Genomic DNA, 17,803 nt, shown 5'->3' with positions numbered 1-17,803 from the left:
CCCCGGGCACAATATTTAAAGGAATATTTCATTTTTATTGTTTCGCTTTAAGTGATGTTAAGATCACTGCTGCTTTAAAAATTGTATTTTTTCATTGATACATGTCCCCCAGGCCAGTACCCAAATCCCAACACACTTTGTATGGCCATTAACTTGCAAATAAGCCTTCAAAATTGGGTCAAGCTGATTTTCAAAGTTCTACCCCCATAGACTTGCATTCGAGTTCAAACTTTTTCCATGTTCGAAAGTTTGAATTCTAAACGAACAGGAGGGTGTTTGGCTAATCACTAGTTATTTTTCCCCGTGTTTGAATGACTTTGCTAAGGATACTACTATGGTTTCTTCCCACAACTCAAAAATATCCATTTGCTGATGATTTCAGCCTTTTTCAACCACTTCCTGTCTATGTGCACTCATTCATGAGACAGTTGATGATTAGCTGCACATCATGGCTCTGGATTAACTAACTGATGGGGCAACAGTGGACCATGCCTGCAGAATGTATGTCAGCAGGGCCCCTTGTACTCTTCAACAAGGGTGCATGGGATATGTGACTCGAGCAGTGGAGTGCCCCAGTCACACACCCCCTCCCCTTTATTACTTGCCCATTCACAAAATGTCTTGTATTTTTTTTAAAAGAATACAAGCCATTTTGTGATTGGAGGAACAGAGGAGTGGCAGGGATGCGGCATTATCTCCATTCCATTCACAGAATGCCTTGTATTTTATATGAGCCCTTAACACTTAAGGGTTCATGCACACAGCCAGCCATAGAGATTAATGGCTGGATGAGGATGTACATGGATATATGCTGGATGCACATAAACAAATGTATATGTATGGATGCACAACAATGAAGGCTATCCCCACTCAGGGGTGTGCATCTATATGCATGCGCGTGTTTACACATGTCTAATATATACCTACGTACATGTGCATATGGTTATTGATTTCTATGGGTGGCTGTACACAGTTCCAGTGGCTCTCGGGTGGAGAAATACACTCAAATTTACACTGCACATCCCCAGGCCAAAAACTGCAACATTTTACTCTCATTCCCCACACACGCACACTTAACCCCTAAACTGATGCTTTAACTCTTAACCTCTCTAAACATAAATCCCTAAACAGAGTCCTTAAAGTCACTTTAATAACAAAAAAAGCTGCTGAAAGGTATAAAAGGGCAGGCATCTAGAAGTACCTGTACATACCTACAACAACAGTCAGTGCCAACCCTCTGCCACAATAGTGGCCCATTCTGTTTGGTCAAAGCTTTGGCACTTCCTTGTAGTGTTGAAGCTTGCTTGCTCCCCTACTGCCGCCTATGCATCTCTATAGGCCATTGAGACAGCCCATCATAGTGATGGGCCAATAGGAAGGTTGGGGTGCCAAGAGGGACCAGGAAGTGTCAGAGTTTTGCTTATCAGAATGACCCTGCAATAAAGACATGGCATTGTAGAAAATTGTCCTTTGTATCATGACTTTGACATGACTCAAGAATAGATCATATTTAAAGAGCAATTCATGCAAATATCCACGTAATTCCAATTAAATCACAACTTTTCATAATTGTATATATTTAATATGCCAAGCCATGTCTAGTTGAAAGAAAAAATATCAAGCTTAATCAATAAAGCAGTGTAAGTAACAATGATTGTGTTGTAAGTGCAGTAACCATTGAAGCAACCCATCATATTTCACCATACCGATATAAGATCAGTTAATTCGGATTAGTTACTATAGGTAATTGCATTTAGTTCTTTGCCTTAGTGAATGAGCCTATGTGTTGTTGCCAAACTGTTATGTTTCCAGAACAGACATAAAACATTTGTTATGCAGTTATAACATTATCTGGTTGTATTGTTTCCTGTCTCCACTATAAGTTTAGCTTCCTAGTTATTATTCAAAAACAGTCCTGTAATAGTTATACACACAAGCATGCACACTTACAAACATAAACAGGAACTATAAAGATAACACAAAACAGACTGAATATTTACCATTGGCTAAGATCGGGGCGCTAGGAGTCTGATCGGAGCGTCTCTCCCCTGTTTACAAGAGAGTGGTCTATCAGTAAAATCAAACCAGTCTGAGTAAAAATTACATCTTTATAGAAGTGAATCTACTTTTATTGTTTTTCTACAGTTCTCTTCAAAATGGACACTACTGGGGTAATTTGATTGAGAGCATGTAAAAGAAAATAGGGAATAACCACAAGGGGTAGAGAGGGACAACTACACCTGGGTCCATAAAGTCATGAGACACACCATGCCTGTTACACGTTCTATTTGTGTACTCCTACGTTGTTCTATAAGGAATAAAGTATGACCTCTTACCCATGTATTTAGCAAAGGACTTGTTTTGTTTTTTTACTGCAATCTGTAGTCAACGTGACAATAATGGAGGTAAAATGTCTCTAATAAAGCTCCAGATTGCAGTAAAAACAGGGGGTCTAACTCTTTCCCCTATAAAAAAAAAAGATGGACATACACTTTAGATTTTACACCAAGATTGTGTACACTTAAAGTATTACTAAAAGAGAATAAAATATGTTTGTGACAATATTTCTGATTTTGTAATGGTAATTTGCCTTCAGGGCACCCACAAATTAGCTGCTGTGAGCAGGGATGTAAATTTAAATATGTTTTGTTTATATGGCAGCACTAAAATGGTTTGCTTTAAGCCCTCATTCACACGAGAAATGGATGGATCCTGCCTGCGTCTGAGCCGGACACCCGTACGGATGTGGAGTTCGGGTGAGCGTAGGTAGGCGTACGGCCACATACTCCCATAGAGAAGGACAGGCTGCTATGTACAAATCACACGCAGCACGTGTCCTTCCCGGGAGCGGCCCGATACGGCCATGCACTCAGCGCGGATCTGTACGGGCCAGCTGTTTCTCGTATGAATGAGTTGAAGGGGTTCTCAACTAGTAAAATAGCCAGCATTACCTGTAGGGAAGTGCCTGCAGAATTATTACCCAAAGATCTTTATTTTTACATAGTTACAGGATATATAAACCCAAGAACAAAAATGTAATATATTGCAGGATATCAGTTCTTGGATGTGGTGGCTGCATTAGGTTTTTACGACTATGAACATTTTCAGCAAGTAAAGAAAATACCTGCTGATCAACATGCAAGATCCTTGTTACTTCCTTTGAGCACTGAAAGCACAAACAATGCTATATTCCTTCTGTAAATTACTAATCCCCCACTCCGATGTAAAGGGGCGGGAAAGATAAAACCATGTTTGCAGTCACTCCTGGGTGATAACCATCGCTCCCCCCACATATACAGTGGAGTGAGTGTAGCCACCGTGGGGTACAAAGTGTGTTATTCACAGGATAACAAGGTGAAACTAAAGGTAAAAAGGGAAATCAAATCATCCACCTCTGCTAAGGACTGGTTAGCTGCAATATATAAAATTTTTGTTTTCAGGTTTAGATACACTGTAACCACTTCAGCTCTCACACCTGAACACGCCTATGGACCAAAGTCATTTTTACATTTCTGTTATAGGCCTGTTTATTTAGCAATAACTTTATTACATAAGATAAAAAAAAGTAATACATATATTGTTTTTAGAAACAAGGCTTTATTTTGTTGATATTGTCTTGCAAAAATGTTTATGCAAGCCAAAGACCAAAAAAGTAACAAGACTGAAAAAGTCCCTTTATGTAATTTAGTCTATGTAAACCAATTTTATGTCACTGTGGATAACAAGTACATTTTATTTTCTAATTTGTTCTCTTTAAAATGATACTAAAAATATGACTTAATGCAACACTAAAAAAATAAATGAGCAAAATAAATCAAAATGAAAAAAGTTGAAATATTAATGGTTAGAAAAAAAGAAATAAAGCTGTAATAGCTGCTGTAGTTACGCAGCAATTGTCGTCAAATGCTAGATGGCGAATCGCAGCGGGGCATACTACATCAATCCTGTGTACTTTGATGATTTTGTTTGAATGTGTGTAGCACACCCAATTTACTAAACTGGTTACTCAGTGGGAAGTGGGTGGCCACGTTGGCAGCCTTCCTCCTGACATCGTTCTATCAGAAAGCCGGAGGAGCCAGTTGGAAAATTCTCGGCCAAATAGTGCCTTCATCTAATCAGTTATAGTCACTGTTCAGGTATTCTGACAGCGGCATATGACCAACACTGTCAGCATACAATAGCCCAGCAGGAGATTCGTCCATCCATGCTGTTTAATGTGGATGGAGAATCCTGCTAGATTTGTTTTGTGTATGACCAGTTTTAGAATCTAAGTATAAAATGCATTTAAATGTAATCTCTTTAAAAAATAATGATATATACTTTTATAAATACATTATAAACTGTGTTTGGGGTATTGTTTGATTTTTTAAAAATCTTTGATGTATCTCGTGGCTACTACTCTAAACTCAAGAAAGGTAAAATTTGACCGATAACTATGGGTTAAACTACCTTGCACACCATCCTTTTTTGTGCACTGCAAACCCTACTATGGCTAGGAGCTTTAATGGAATTAACTATGCCCTATTTTTTCACATTTGAAACATCAAAAGCATTACATCACAAACAAACCACTCATCCATGCTCAGCATTCCTGCAGAAATTGCTTACCTGTTTGAGTACCATCTTGGGAGGACAAATCACAAATACTAGCAAAGGGAACTATTATTACATACACAAGCAAACATCTTCTCTTACAGAACTCCATATGTATGATTGTTTTTTTTGATCAGTCACTGGCATCAGTGGAAAAACATGCATTCAGTGTCTTGAGAATGTGTGATTCCAACAAAATAAATTGCTATTCTAACATGTGTACAAGTTTTTCTTAAATTATGTGTCACATGTGGGGGTGTGCAGTGCTGGCTTTTGTTGCTTTATACATGTTTATTCACTGTTATACTGGAATTGCGGTGAATTTCAATAAAGTCTGAAGTATTGGAATTCTCTGGATAGTGCGGTCTGATCATATACTGCTAGGACCCAATTTGTGTCGCGGATGTGTTTGGGATAGCTTGCCACATGACTGTGCAAGTGTAGCCTGGTTTGTCCAAGCATGAAATCAATGGTGAGTAGGGATTAGCTCAGGTTTTGACAGAACCTGGTCCAAACCTGAGCTCCTCCAAAGCTGAAAGGAACTCCTCCCGAACACAGAAGAAAGTTTCTTCCATGATGTAAGAAAAGGGGCGGGATACAGTAACATAATTGACCTTATATGGTTTCATGCCTATATTTGGTAAAATACATTTTTCTAATATGGCTATGTGACCAGATTAGGTAAATGACCTCAGCACAAGCATTCCACTCCTTTGTGTACATGCTGTGGGGCGGTGAATGCCTGGCCTGCAGATGATTGGTTGGAAGTACTCATGGCAGTTCCTTGTTCAGAGAAGCTCAGGTTCAGACCGGAATCAGTCCAAACTTGAGATCATCCATAATAGTGTCAGGTAATTTATCACACTTTATCTATGTTTCAAACCATATATGACTGTGATCTGAGATGTAGACTTTAAACAATGTGGATGGCAGAAGTAGGCTATACACAATAGGGGAAATGTATCAAAAGTGGAGCAGACAGAATCTGGATCAGTTGCCCATAGTAGTTGCAGTCTGTACCCAGGTGCCGCCACTGGAGGGGTGACACCAAAATGACTGGCAGTCATTTTGGTGTCACCCCCTACGAAAAGTCGGTCACGGACTGAGAGCCCGACAGTGTCAGGAGAGAGGAGGGGACTCGCTGGCATACCTCATCCCGCCGGGTTAACGTCCCCTCCTCTCTCTGCTGTCGTTCATCATCAAGATGGCCACCGGCAGGCATCAATAAGACGACCGTGCATGCGCGATGACATCACGGCGGGGTGTCACCTGGTCTCCGCTCTGGGTGACAACTAGCCTTTGGACGACCCTGGTTCTATGGCCATTTATATTGGTATTTGTTTGACTTTGCTGACATTTTGGTAATAGTTGCTCTTCTTGGGTCTCAGCATGGCAACAATGTAGGTCCTTGGATTTAAGGTTTTAAGAGCCTCTGCTCTCTACTAAATAGGCCTAATGTGGTACATTAGTTTTTGGCTCTGGCAGCCTGGTATTGCTAGTTCTGAAAACCAGTTAAATTCTAAAAAGTTTTGCTTACTGCTTACAAACAGTAAAGCGTATCACACCCTTAAAACAGAAATACACCCTCCTATCCCTTACAGCCAAGGAAGGTGCCATCTTAGCCTCTATTTGGATTGCAGTTGCCAAGGAGCTGCACATGTGATCAGCTGTGACACCAGCCCTTTGAGGGCTTGAAAATTCGGAGCAGAGCTGAAATAAGCCCATTGACAACCTTGACCGTTGGCATGCCTTGAAAGTGACTGTTTTGGAATGTCATTAAATTAGTGGCTAAAGTTCCTATTTAAAGTGCATTGATAGGTCTTTTTTGGTTTTGGGTAGAGTGGTGATGGGTTAGGACTGCTGTCAGATTTTATGTAGATTCACTCAATCTTGATTTGTCCCATTGACCATTTTCACCAGAACTGAAAAGGAGTGAAAATCCTAAATTTTAGATAGAAGAATAGCACTAGAGGTGAAATCATCCTTAAGAGACAGCTGTCCAGATGACATCTGTCTAGGAGGGGCAATTTCCTCACACATTAATGTTGTGTCTACAGGATAAAAAGTACAGGGAAACCTTCTCCATGTGACACAAATTGCACACAAAAAAAACCTCTTCCTAACTGTATCATAAATGGAAAATGTTTTACTTTAGATAAACTTTTACCCTCGGTTTAAAACGTAACCCCTAAAGAATTATCCGAACTCGAAAGCTGGTCATATTTATTTTCTCATTCAGCCCATAAAAAAACCCCTAAACTCTTGTTTCTTCCCTCAGGGGTTACTGTATGGCATCAGCGGGTGTGCCACTGTCAGAATACCCCAACAGTGACTGCAGTTGCCTGGCTGCTGTCCCTGTTCGCTCTAGAATTTTTGGCCTGGCTACATCGTCAAGGGACGGTGTCAAAAATTGTCTGAAATCTGTCCAAGTCAGCAGGACTCAACTAAAATGTAAGCAGTGTATGGCCAGCTTTACTTGCCCTCCAACACCTAACCACTAAAATATCACCTCAACTGTGTCCTGTAATGACATGGAGGTTGGCGGGAGAAACACTAAGTGCTGCAGAGGACACAAGAGAAGTGCTGGGTTCTGCACAGACTTCAGGGAATAAGTTATCTGCAACAGAGCCATGTTTGGCTGCATGGCCAGCAGCAAAGGTGAAAATGTACCTATTAGCCATTTTACGTGGAACTGTTGCTTTGTCCTGCAACCTAACCATATCTAGCAGTGAATACTTTTAGAACTACCCTTTTCTATTGAAAGTGTCCCATGGCAGGTCCTTATATTGGCCTTGCTGATATGTAACAGCCCAGATATTCATTTAATACAATGATTCACATCTACTGTATAGGAACTAGATAGAAGTATAGGAACTAGATAAAAGTACATGTGTTATCTATACCAAACAATCTGATATCCTGCACAGAGAAGCTAAAATTGCCATAGTTGCAATGGGAAAAAGACACATTCTCTTTGTTCTTGTTTCTTTACTCATCTAATTCAAAACTAGGCCTATTTTATTGTATAGGTGTGCAGCAAGACATAAAAAAAAAACAGTCTCCTTATTTGACTTTGTACAGATCATTTAAGCTACTATTGACAGCTAAAGAAGCTTCCTAGATTTATTCAGAAGTGCCATACACATTTCATTGAACAGATTGTAAATATGTACAGGAACATTGTACTAAATATATGTAATAACTTGTACCGGGTGAGATCCACCCAAGTTAAAAATATGCATTTGAGGTCCCCTGGCAAACCTGATAATTACAATAGTTTGTTGGCAATACATCTGTCCCACACCAATCTCCCAGGGAAAACAAGGAAGAGAGATAGGTAATTAGTAAACTAGTGTTGTTGAAGCCCATACACTTGCTATTTGCACAGCACCATCTAGTGGCCAAAGGAGACAAGCACCTCCCTTTCATGTCAGAAAAGATGTTAGGGAAGCCAAGTTTTTGCATGCCTAGGATCCCCAGCAATGACATACTGAGAAAGAGAAGGGACCACACCGAATTACTGGATTTGATCAGTAAGCTGTATCTGAGGGACTGTTACATCAAAGTTGACTCCAGAAACAATGTTTCCAAATAGCCAGGATAATTGTTTCTCTGAAAGACATGAAGACAGCTTAGATATAAACTTTACTTCCTGAGAGTTCTTCTTTAAAGATGATGACATTTTAAAAGCATCAGTTATAAGCCAGCATCACTGTTTGTGCCATTTTCAAGTGACTTTAGAGGAAACTTTGTTATGTTTTTTGTCTTTATGCATGATAATCAATTCATACAGTTTTTTTTATATTATAGTCTAAATGGTTTCAGGGAAATTACACAAATATTGATAGAAAAATTATATGTGTGGCATGCGCATCAATACCCCAGTATTTATTTCCTATGCTCATTATTCATACAAAACAAACGTTCACAGATATTTGCATGGCAAAGGTTGTATATAAATACACCCCCATAGATCTACTAAAATAGTTACATCACACAAGGGCCTGGCTTGAACAAAGGGAAGATATCCTATGCGTTTTCCCAGGACAGCATGATGTTTAAAAATGGATGGCCCTGCTACAGACCTAAAGGCTGGGAGCTTCAAACAATAAATCAGTGATTGCTGAGTTAATGGAAAGATTTTACAAATTATTTTTTTCATGTAATACAGATCTATACATATTCACAGCCCAACCTATAAAACATAACTTTCATTATAATGTAAAATTCACACATCTTATTTACTTTCTTATTCTCTTGCTTATGTCTGTTTTTTTATGATTACATACTTATCAGTACCAAGGACAAGGAAAAACATTTCTGTTTCCTTCAGTTCTATCCTTTACTTCCTTGTTTCCTTTCTACCTATCCTTTACTCTTCTAAGGTAGAATTGAAACTAAAACTTGTTTTTAGTTTTGGATAGAGTAAGAGAGGGTGGTAACCTCTGGCAGCTTTATTTTGTCATCTGTGTCCCATTAGGGAGATTTCCCTTTCACATCCGGTGAATGGCCACAATAGGAAGTGAGGGGAAATCCCAGGCGATCAGCAGTGTTATTAGAACTAGTGTCCCCAATGGAATTTTTCCATCTATTCCTGGTCTGGTGACAAGCCAAAACTTGGGATTTTCATTAAATTTCAGTAATAATGGTCAATAGGACAAATAGAGAGGGCAAATCTCCGTAATGAGGACACAGACAGCAATAAAAACCTGACAGCAGTTCTATTCTGCCTTGCAGCACTAGGTGTCCCCAATTCGAATCCTGATCAGGTCACTATCTGCAACGAGTTTGCATGTTCTCCCTGTGCTTGCGTGGGTTTCCTCCCACACTCCAAAGACATGCTGGTAGGTTAATTGGCTCCTCTCTAAGTTGGCCCTCTATGTATGCATGTGAGATAGGGACCTTAGATTGTAAGCTCCTTGAGGGTAGGGACTGATGTGAATGTGCAACTATTTGAAGTGCTGCGTAAATTGTTGGCGCAATATAAATACCTGTAATAAATAAATAAATACAATAATCCCTCTTCACACTAAAAGTTTGGGCTTCAGTTGCACTTTAAGTTATTTAACAGTTATTTAACTTCACAGAATTGTTAGAATAGGTTTACAGAGACAGCAGCAAAAAAATTATAGGTGTTCTAATCCTTCTCTACTCAATCCAAAACTAAAAAAAGTGTTGCTTTAGTGGCACTTTAATCCTTAAGATAAAAGGGAGCTGAAGGGAAAGGGAGCTGAAGGGAAAGAGGACACATTCGACCTATAAAGATAATATACAAAGAATATTCACAGATATTTGAAGGGCAAATGGTCCTTCCTGTTAATAGTTTATAAATAGACTCATAGATTTATTAAAAATAATCACATGACACAAGGGGCCTGGCTTGTAAAAAAAAAAAAAAAGGAGTAATGATCCAGGTGTGCCTAGGACAGCATGATGTTTACAATTGTCCCTGCTATAAACCTAAAGGCTGGGAGAGTCAAACAAAAATTCAGTGATTACTGAGTTCATGGGAAGATCTACATTTTTTGTTCATGTAATAAAGATCTAAACATACTTTATTTAATGATTGACATATAGAAAGTTTGCAGTCAGTTTTTATAATAAAATCTAGAAAACAAGCAAAGCAATGAAATGATGGTATTGCAATGTAAAAATAGTGTGTCCACCTTCTACTTCTCTTACCTATGCAAGTTTTGCCATCGGAATGCAAAATAAATTTGACATGGCAACCACATCGCGGTCCGTGATCGGTGTCGTCACATGTGTGCTGACAGCCACCATTACCATAGTTACAGGTTACTAAAAACATAAACAACAATATTCAGTGTAGAGCATAAATATTCATTACAAAAAGATAAATATTAACTACCACAAGTTAAAAATACATGTGAAACCTTTTTCTCAGAATGTTCAGAATATGAAAAATAAACACAATCTGACCCCGCTATAATGTTTATTTGCTAGCTCTTTATGCCAGTAACGAGTTTAAAACATAGGAAAAAGTAAAATAACATATTATGAAATGTAGCTGAAATTTTGTTTATTGTTTCAGATAATATTTCCTAGAAGAAGATAGCAACATTGTTGTACAAAGGAAAAATAAAGCTTTACCATAAGTAGTTTAGCGGGTAACAATGATCTTTGGTTAATTTTATTTTACTTTCTTTTTTTTTTTAAACTGATGCTTCATATACATATGTTTACATTATTATATACATATGTTTACATTATTTGTATGAAATCTTGCTTTTACAGATAAACATTTATTATGGTTGCTACTATGACATACAATTGCCAAAGTATGCTGAACTTTTTCATAAGAATAAAGCATACAGGCAGTGAAGGACTTTCTAATAAGAAAGCCCAGCACTGGCTGCATGGTTTTTGTCAGGCTGCATGAATTGATTAGTTGATAGAAGCCTATGATGAGAGACATAGATACGCTGCCCTTGCAGATCTCCTAAAAAATGCTAATTGACCTAGTACAAGTATGTACTGTACAAGTATGTACTGTGCAAGTACAATTAATTCGGGGTGAGATCAAAACTCATAATATGTTTAGTTGCTCTAATAGTTAGGTAACTAGCATTTTCAGGCATGGTAGTCAGCAATAGCAATGTCTATATTTCTCTCAGCACAGATTTCCTATAAGACACTGCCATTCTGCCAGGATAGAGGTGTATCTGCCATTGATATTTTTTTTTTATGCAATAGTTGCAAAATAATCCTTCACTTTTCTCTAACTGTTATTTATAGCTCCACCTGCTGCTGGTAAATCTGAAATGTTCATACAGTATGCAAAATTTTATCTGAAGATAAATGTTACTTGGGTAAAGAAACAAGCACACATACATTTGCAGTCTTTTTGATTTCCTGTTAATTCAAAGCCCGGTCGACATTCACAGGACACACCCTTTGGAGTTTCTCGGCAAATATGTGCACATCCATGGTTCCTGTTCATGCAGAGGAAGCCTTCTGATAAACGGGAGATAGGGGAAAATTTCAGAAGTAGGAAAGGAACAGCAAATCTATGATAAAATGTTACTTTGTTTACAATAGCTGCTTGTAACGTTTAAGAATATGTAGTATGTGGGTAAAAGCAGTAAAGTCCCATACCGTGTTAGCCACTGATTAATGCTGAAAGTTTGAGTGATACCCTTTACTGGCTTCATAGGGGGGTTTTTATTAACACCCGTATGTTATAGCAATAAAGTTTAGTGAAAAAAAAAAAGGAAAACAAAATTTAAGTTCCCCCCCAAAAATTTTTTTAAAGTTACACATAAAAAAAGAATAAAAAACCCCAAAAAATGTTAAAGTCCCCACCCATACATACACGCATGCAAACATGCGTCGGGGGCGCATACGTGCAAAAAAGACGATTGCGCCCATTACGTCGCACATGTTACATATCGCCGCGAACGTTGCAGTAAGAGCAATAATTTTAGGGCCATCATTTACTGATTACACTAAACTGATGAGCGGTAAAAGCTTTTAAAGTGTCGCCTATTCACTGATAACACTAAACTGATGAGCGGTAAAAGCTTTTAAAGTGTCGCCTATGGCCAATTTTGGGTATGCTAGTTTTCTGCGATTTCGCGGGTGCGCGCAATTTTAAAGCTTGACATGTTTGGTGTCTATTTACCCGACGTGACCCGATCTTTTATATTTTACCAAAAAAACTGGGTAATAATAAATGTTTCCTAACATAATGTAAACAAATGTAGTAAAAAATAAAAACCCCATTATTTAAATACCACCAAAACAAAGCTCTGTCCCCAAAAAAATGGTATAAAATTAATTTCAGTACAGCGTTACATGACGGAATAAAGGTCAGTCAAAGTACTGCAGCGCTGAATACTGAAAAATGGCCTGGCCAGGAAGGGGGTCTAAAGACCTGGTCTTCAAGCAGTTAAAGGATTTTTTCCCCTCCCCCCAATGTTAGTGTAGGGACTTCCCTTAAGTGATGCCTCTTAATCTGATTATCTTCTTCCTTACTGTCGTTTTTAGTTGTCCCTCCAGCACTGATGCGGTCCTCTGATGCAGCGCTGACTCCTCTGTCCTCCTCTTCTCTCATGTCCCACGGAGTCTGTGCGGGTGCACGCTGCTCCATAGACTTACCTTGTGTGTCTCCTCGTTTCCCGGCCGAACATCTGAACTGCGCATGCAGTAGACCCTTTATTGGCTATATCTTAAATTATTAAAGATGCAAGCTTTCGGGGTTTGCTGGGCACCTTCTTTAGGCTTCATGAACCAAATAGGTCCCAAAAGCTTGCATCTTTAATAAATGAAATTAGCCAATAATGGGTATCACTCAAACTCCAAACTTTCTATGCAATAGTAACCATAAATATACAAGTAATGTAAGAAATTTCAACTTTGCTTTGTAACCTGGTATTCTGAATGTGCCAACAGGCAATGATCTAATGACTTTGAGTTACTGACTGAGGCTTATCTGGTTACAGGGTCAGGGCAGGAAAGAACACTTTTGATAGGCTGGTGTAAAAAGTATCTGCAGCATTTTCCTGTCTGCCTTTTGCCTAGACCTAAATAAGAATGGTTGCCAGATGCAACTATTTCTGGTAATTTTTTGAGAGCACTTGGATTGTGCCAGCATACACAGCCCTCTTCTACTGCCTTCTGAACATACCTTCTGGACGCTGGATACATGTATGTTGGTTGTCACTGAGAAAGAATCCTTCACGACAGCGGCACTCATAGCTCCCCATCATATTGACACATATCTGCTGGCAGCCCCCATTGCCTTCCATACATTCATCTAAATCTGTAAGAAGAGGATAAGAGAAATTGAAGTACAGTAGTTGATAATATGAATCATAACTGAACCCAATGAAGGATAAAATGAATAATAATTTGTACTACTTTATTCATCATAGAAAAATGTAAATGTGTCTTATGCAAAATAGAGCACTTGAACAGCCAAGTAGACATGTCACCCCACAAACAATTTGTCTTGTTTAGGAATGATTCAGATCTTTATTTATTTCTTTCATTTTTCGGATTTCGAATCAGATTTGGTTTGATTTTCGGATTTCCTATGAGTCTGAATTTTCATTCCATATGACCATGCCTGTAATGCAACCCCAACAGCCAAAAAAAGTCTGAATGGCCAGGGAAATGTCACATGTTCGATTTCGTCTCTGAATGGCCAGAGAAGAGTCACATGTCCGATTTATTTTGATCGAAATTTGGACGGATCCAAATTTTCGTTTCACGAACATTTGGATTCGAATTCGGACATGTTAATAAAATTCATACCAATATCCATTTGGAACTAAACAAAATGTACCTGTCTACTGGCAAGTATTTTACATGTAATCTTAAAAAATCATGATTTGGTAGTAAGCTATGGACTTCCACATTGGGCTTCTGCATTTTGAATATTATCTTTTACCATATTATAGAAGCCTGGGGAAATACAGCCCCTGTGCTTTGCCTACCTATTAAAAGTAACTTATAACTATAAACAGATCTACTTGTTTTTATAACAATAATATATTGTTGAAAGCATAATCACTGTTATACCTCCAATATTTACACTGTTCTTACGATTTAGCAGATGTATGGCTCTGTGCAAGTACATTTCTCTCTATTATCTACTGACTTCCTAAGGTTATCCCATGACAGTGATGGCAAACCTATAGCACGCGTGCCACAGAGCACGCAGAGGCCCCTCTGGTAGCACGCGTGCCTAGGTGTCGGTTGCCTGGGCCTGCACACTCCAGGTTCTCACTATGGGTGCTCTGTGCGGGCCTCCGGTGTTCCATGGGTCTCCAAGTCACATTAAGTTTTCTCGTGGAGGCCATCTTTAAACCTGGCAGGTGCCCAGATCATATTTAATATATTGCCGAACCAGCAATATATAAAATGAAGATCATCTTGTGGTGGTCCAGTGAAAGATCAGTATGATCTGCATCTCCTGCTTATACAGACCATACTAATTGCTCCCTAGTGGGTTCGTCACTCACAGGAAGGAGCGATTAGCATGGTCTGCATCAGCCAGAGATGCAGATCACACTGATCCTCCACTGGACCACCAGGATAATCCCCAAGTTCCCCACTGGACCCCAGGGATGCAGCCCCCTCCCTGAAAAACAGGTAAGCAGGAGAGGGGGCAATTTTTTTAATTATTATACATTTTTATTGTTAATAGTTGTGTGTGTTTTATGAGTGTGTGTGTTTTATTGAGTGTGTTTTTAATGAGTGTGTGTGATGTGTGTGTTTTTTGATGAAGATATGTGTGTGTGTTTTTAATAAGTGTGTGATGTCTGTGTTTTAATGTGTGTGTGATGTGTGTTTTAATGCATGTGTGAGGTGTGCATTTTAATGCGTATGTGATGTGTGTATTTGTTCGTGTGTGTGTTTTCTAATGAGTGTGTGATATGTGTGTTTTTTTAATGTGTGTCTTTTTTAATGAGTGTGTCTTTCATTACGTGTGTGATGTGTGTTTTATTGAGTGTATGAATATTTGAATATGTGTGTCTCCCTATTTTGCCTAAGGCAGTGATGCTGAAAAATTTGTAATCCCCAGTGCCCAAACTGCATGCAATATCAAACTTATTTTCAATGTTGGCACTTTGAGATAAATACTTTGATTTTGCATTGCAGTTTGGGCACTCGAGTTCAAAAACATTAGCCATCATTGTCCTATGATATATAGAAGCATCTACCCTGGATACTGTTAATAGCACTGGTCAATTAATCACATTAATGCCTGTTTATAAGTGGTAATTTTCCATTAATTCCATGAAAAATTAGTTTTATTGGTGTTCAAAAGGTAAAGAAAGATGCAGCAATATAATAATATATATATTTAAAATAGTAACTTGTACCAGAGTATGCTAGAAAGGTATACTTGCCAATTCTAGGGAGAATAATTATAATACAAAGGACAGAGACCTGCTGCCGAATGTGACAATATAGATAACATGGTACCATTAAACTATATCTAGAGCCAACACTTTTTTTTCCAGTTTGGATAGAGTAAGGTATGGTTAAAGCTGTACTTTTTTGCTATCAGTGTGTTATTAGGGACATTTTCTTCCACTTACTGTCCTGTAGACTCCACAGAAAGTGAGGAAAGTCCCATCTTAGACAGCTCAGACAAGTGTCCCCATTGGAAGATTTCCCCTCTAATTCTGTTCTGGTGGCAATTCAAAATTTTAGCTTTACCCTTACATTGCGGTGACATTGGTAATCAGGACAAACAGAGAAAATGTCTCTTCCTAGTAGAGACACAGACATCAATATAAACCTGACAATTGTTCTAACCCCTCACCACTCTGTCCAAAATTTTAAAAAAGTGCCTTTAATTATAATAACCTTAATACAGTGCTGACACAGCATCCGCCTGAAGAGAGGGTAATATCACTATCTAGCTGAAAAACTGAGTCAAAGTCAAAAAAATTGGAATAGGCATAATTAGGATATAGGATCACTAGAAATCCTTGAGAATTGAGTGATTGACATGGTTACTGAAAGTTGATATTATTCCTTGCAGCCAAAGCCTATGAAAATGCAGTTATATTTAGTCCAAATGCTCTCCAAATTCATTGTTGGACATAAACTTTCATTTTTGATTATGAAAGTGAACGTTAACATTTGTTCCTTACTGGACAGAAATGTGGATTTAAATGCTGGCCAATATGTTTCTTGGTTGAAAGTTAAGGTCACTGTATAGTAGGGTGTGTTTTGGGTTTAGGCTGTTCCACTTTGATAAAATCTTAGAAATACAGTTATACGTTTAATATTGATTGCATTTAGCACAAGGTCATTGCCACTAAATGTCCAGGTTGTCTAATGTGACCATATTCTATAAAATTTTCTATTCATGGCTTCAACTTTTTACTGGTCTCCAGTGGCCCAACAACAGAAAATGCCTTTGGACTGGTACTAGGGTAATTTCAATTAATTTGAAATGGAATCTAATTACTGTATGTGGACTCTAAGAAACAAAAGCTATTGAAACTAAGGGAGAAAGATTGTTGTGGACTTTTAAAATCTATCTGATTATTTTTTTTTAAAAGCTGAGAGAAAGTTTCCAAACCTACAATGTATATGTCTATCATTAAAGTGAATTTTATTTTTCTGCTATGCTTTCCATATATGTTCCAATTTTGGAAGACTTCCTTCAGCTCTTACTTAGAAATTAAACCTCCAGGAAAATTAATCTTTCACAATATACCACCCATGGTTTCAATGATTTATTAGTTTTGAGCAATTAAAACAGCTGTGTAAATTGTTTTAAACCCCTGATAACAAAAAGTACTTTTCCTTTGTTTTCCTTACCAATTTTGATTATTTGGTTTCTCGTTTCAGTTCCATTACATGGTTTTTTTTTAAGCACATCTGATGGTAGGCTTCCAAAATTACAATTTGTATGGTATAAAAACGGTCTATAAATCCATTACCTTAATATTACAGCTTGCCAAGGATTTGTATGTGTCAGATTAAACATACTTGTACATACCTTTTATTAATAAAAAAAACATCTTGGACTCTGCTATCACTTTCTTGATTGTTACTGGAATCAAGACTTGTAGTTTTCTGTGGGAGCAGCCTAACCTGAATGCGTGAACATCCTAAATGAGAGAATCATCTCCAATATTGGATATCAAGGGCAAGACCTCTTAGCACCTCTCCTTCTACATAGATATTAGCCTCCCATGCACATACCCTATCCCCTCTAACCCTGTATGTATTTATCCTATTATAAATTAGTTAGACATAACACTATGGATTAATTTCTTTGTGTTCACATGGCATGTCTGTTTCTTACATGCTGTGATAATATTATGCAAATATATACCAAATAACTTTTAATTGCTAAATAAAAAATACAAATTCTCTATAAGTTCATAGATCAAGTACACACCTCTGGTGAGATCAAACAACTAAGCTGGCAATTATAGTGTCCCAAGGGTGTTTGGATAGAGGAAACCTGGAACAGAATCAGCAGGCAAGGCAACTGACAAATGGGATGTGACTTATAATGATATTGAAGAGCTGAAATCCTAGGCGTTGGCTTTAATACAAGGAAAATCACACCATCCCTAAACTAAGAATCACATAACAGATTGCAAAAAACAAGTAGAATAACATCACAAGAAGCACTATATGTACAAATATCAAGGATGCAAATGAGATCTTACTCATGCAGTACATGACTTCAGAAGCATATTCCGATCTATAG

General features: G+C 38.1%; 1 protein-coding gene across 4 annotated transcripts in view; it reads right to left on the bottom strand.

Moving 5' to 3' along the window:
- Positions 1–17,803, bottom strand: part of SCUBE3 (signal peptide, CUB domain and EGF like domain containing 3) — an 82,091-nt gene that overhangs the window by 27,451 nt on the left and 36,837 nt on the right. For 2 of the 4 annotated variants that reach the window (XM_018560618.1, XM_018560621.1), the window contains exons 4-7: positions 13,241–13,375; positions 11,446–11,568; positions 10,276–10,392; positions 2,001–2,048 (exon numbers count right to left, since the gene is read on the bottom strand). In XM_018560618.1, coding sequence (XP_018416120.1) covers positions 2,001–2,048; positions 10,276–10,392; positions 11,446–11,568; positions 13,241–13,375 — 423 coding nt within the window. The remainder of the gene's footprint in view (positions 1–2,000; positions 2,049–10,275; positions 10,393–11,445; positions 11,569–13,240; positions 13,376–17,803) is intronic. The other 2 variants (XM_018560619.1, XM_018560620.1) reach the window with 2 other exon arrangements.

This window comes from Nanorana parkeri, unplaced genomic scaffold (assembly GCF_000935625.1).
Source record: "Nanorana parkeri isolate BGI_ZX_2015 unplaced genomic scaffold, ASM93562v1 scaffold468, whole genome shotgun sequence".
Classification (NCBI taxonomy): Eukaryota; Metazoa; Chordata; class Amphibia; order Anura; family Dicroglossidae; genus Nanorana; species Nanorana parkeri.
This window is presented reverse-complemented; position numbering and strand designations above follow the sequence as displayed.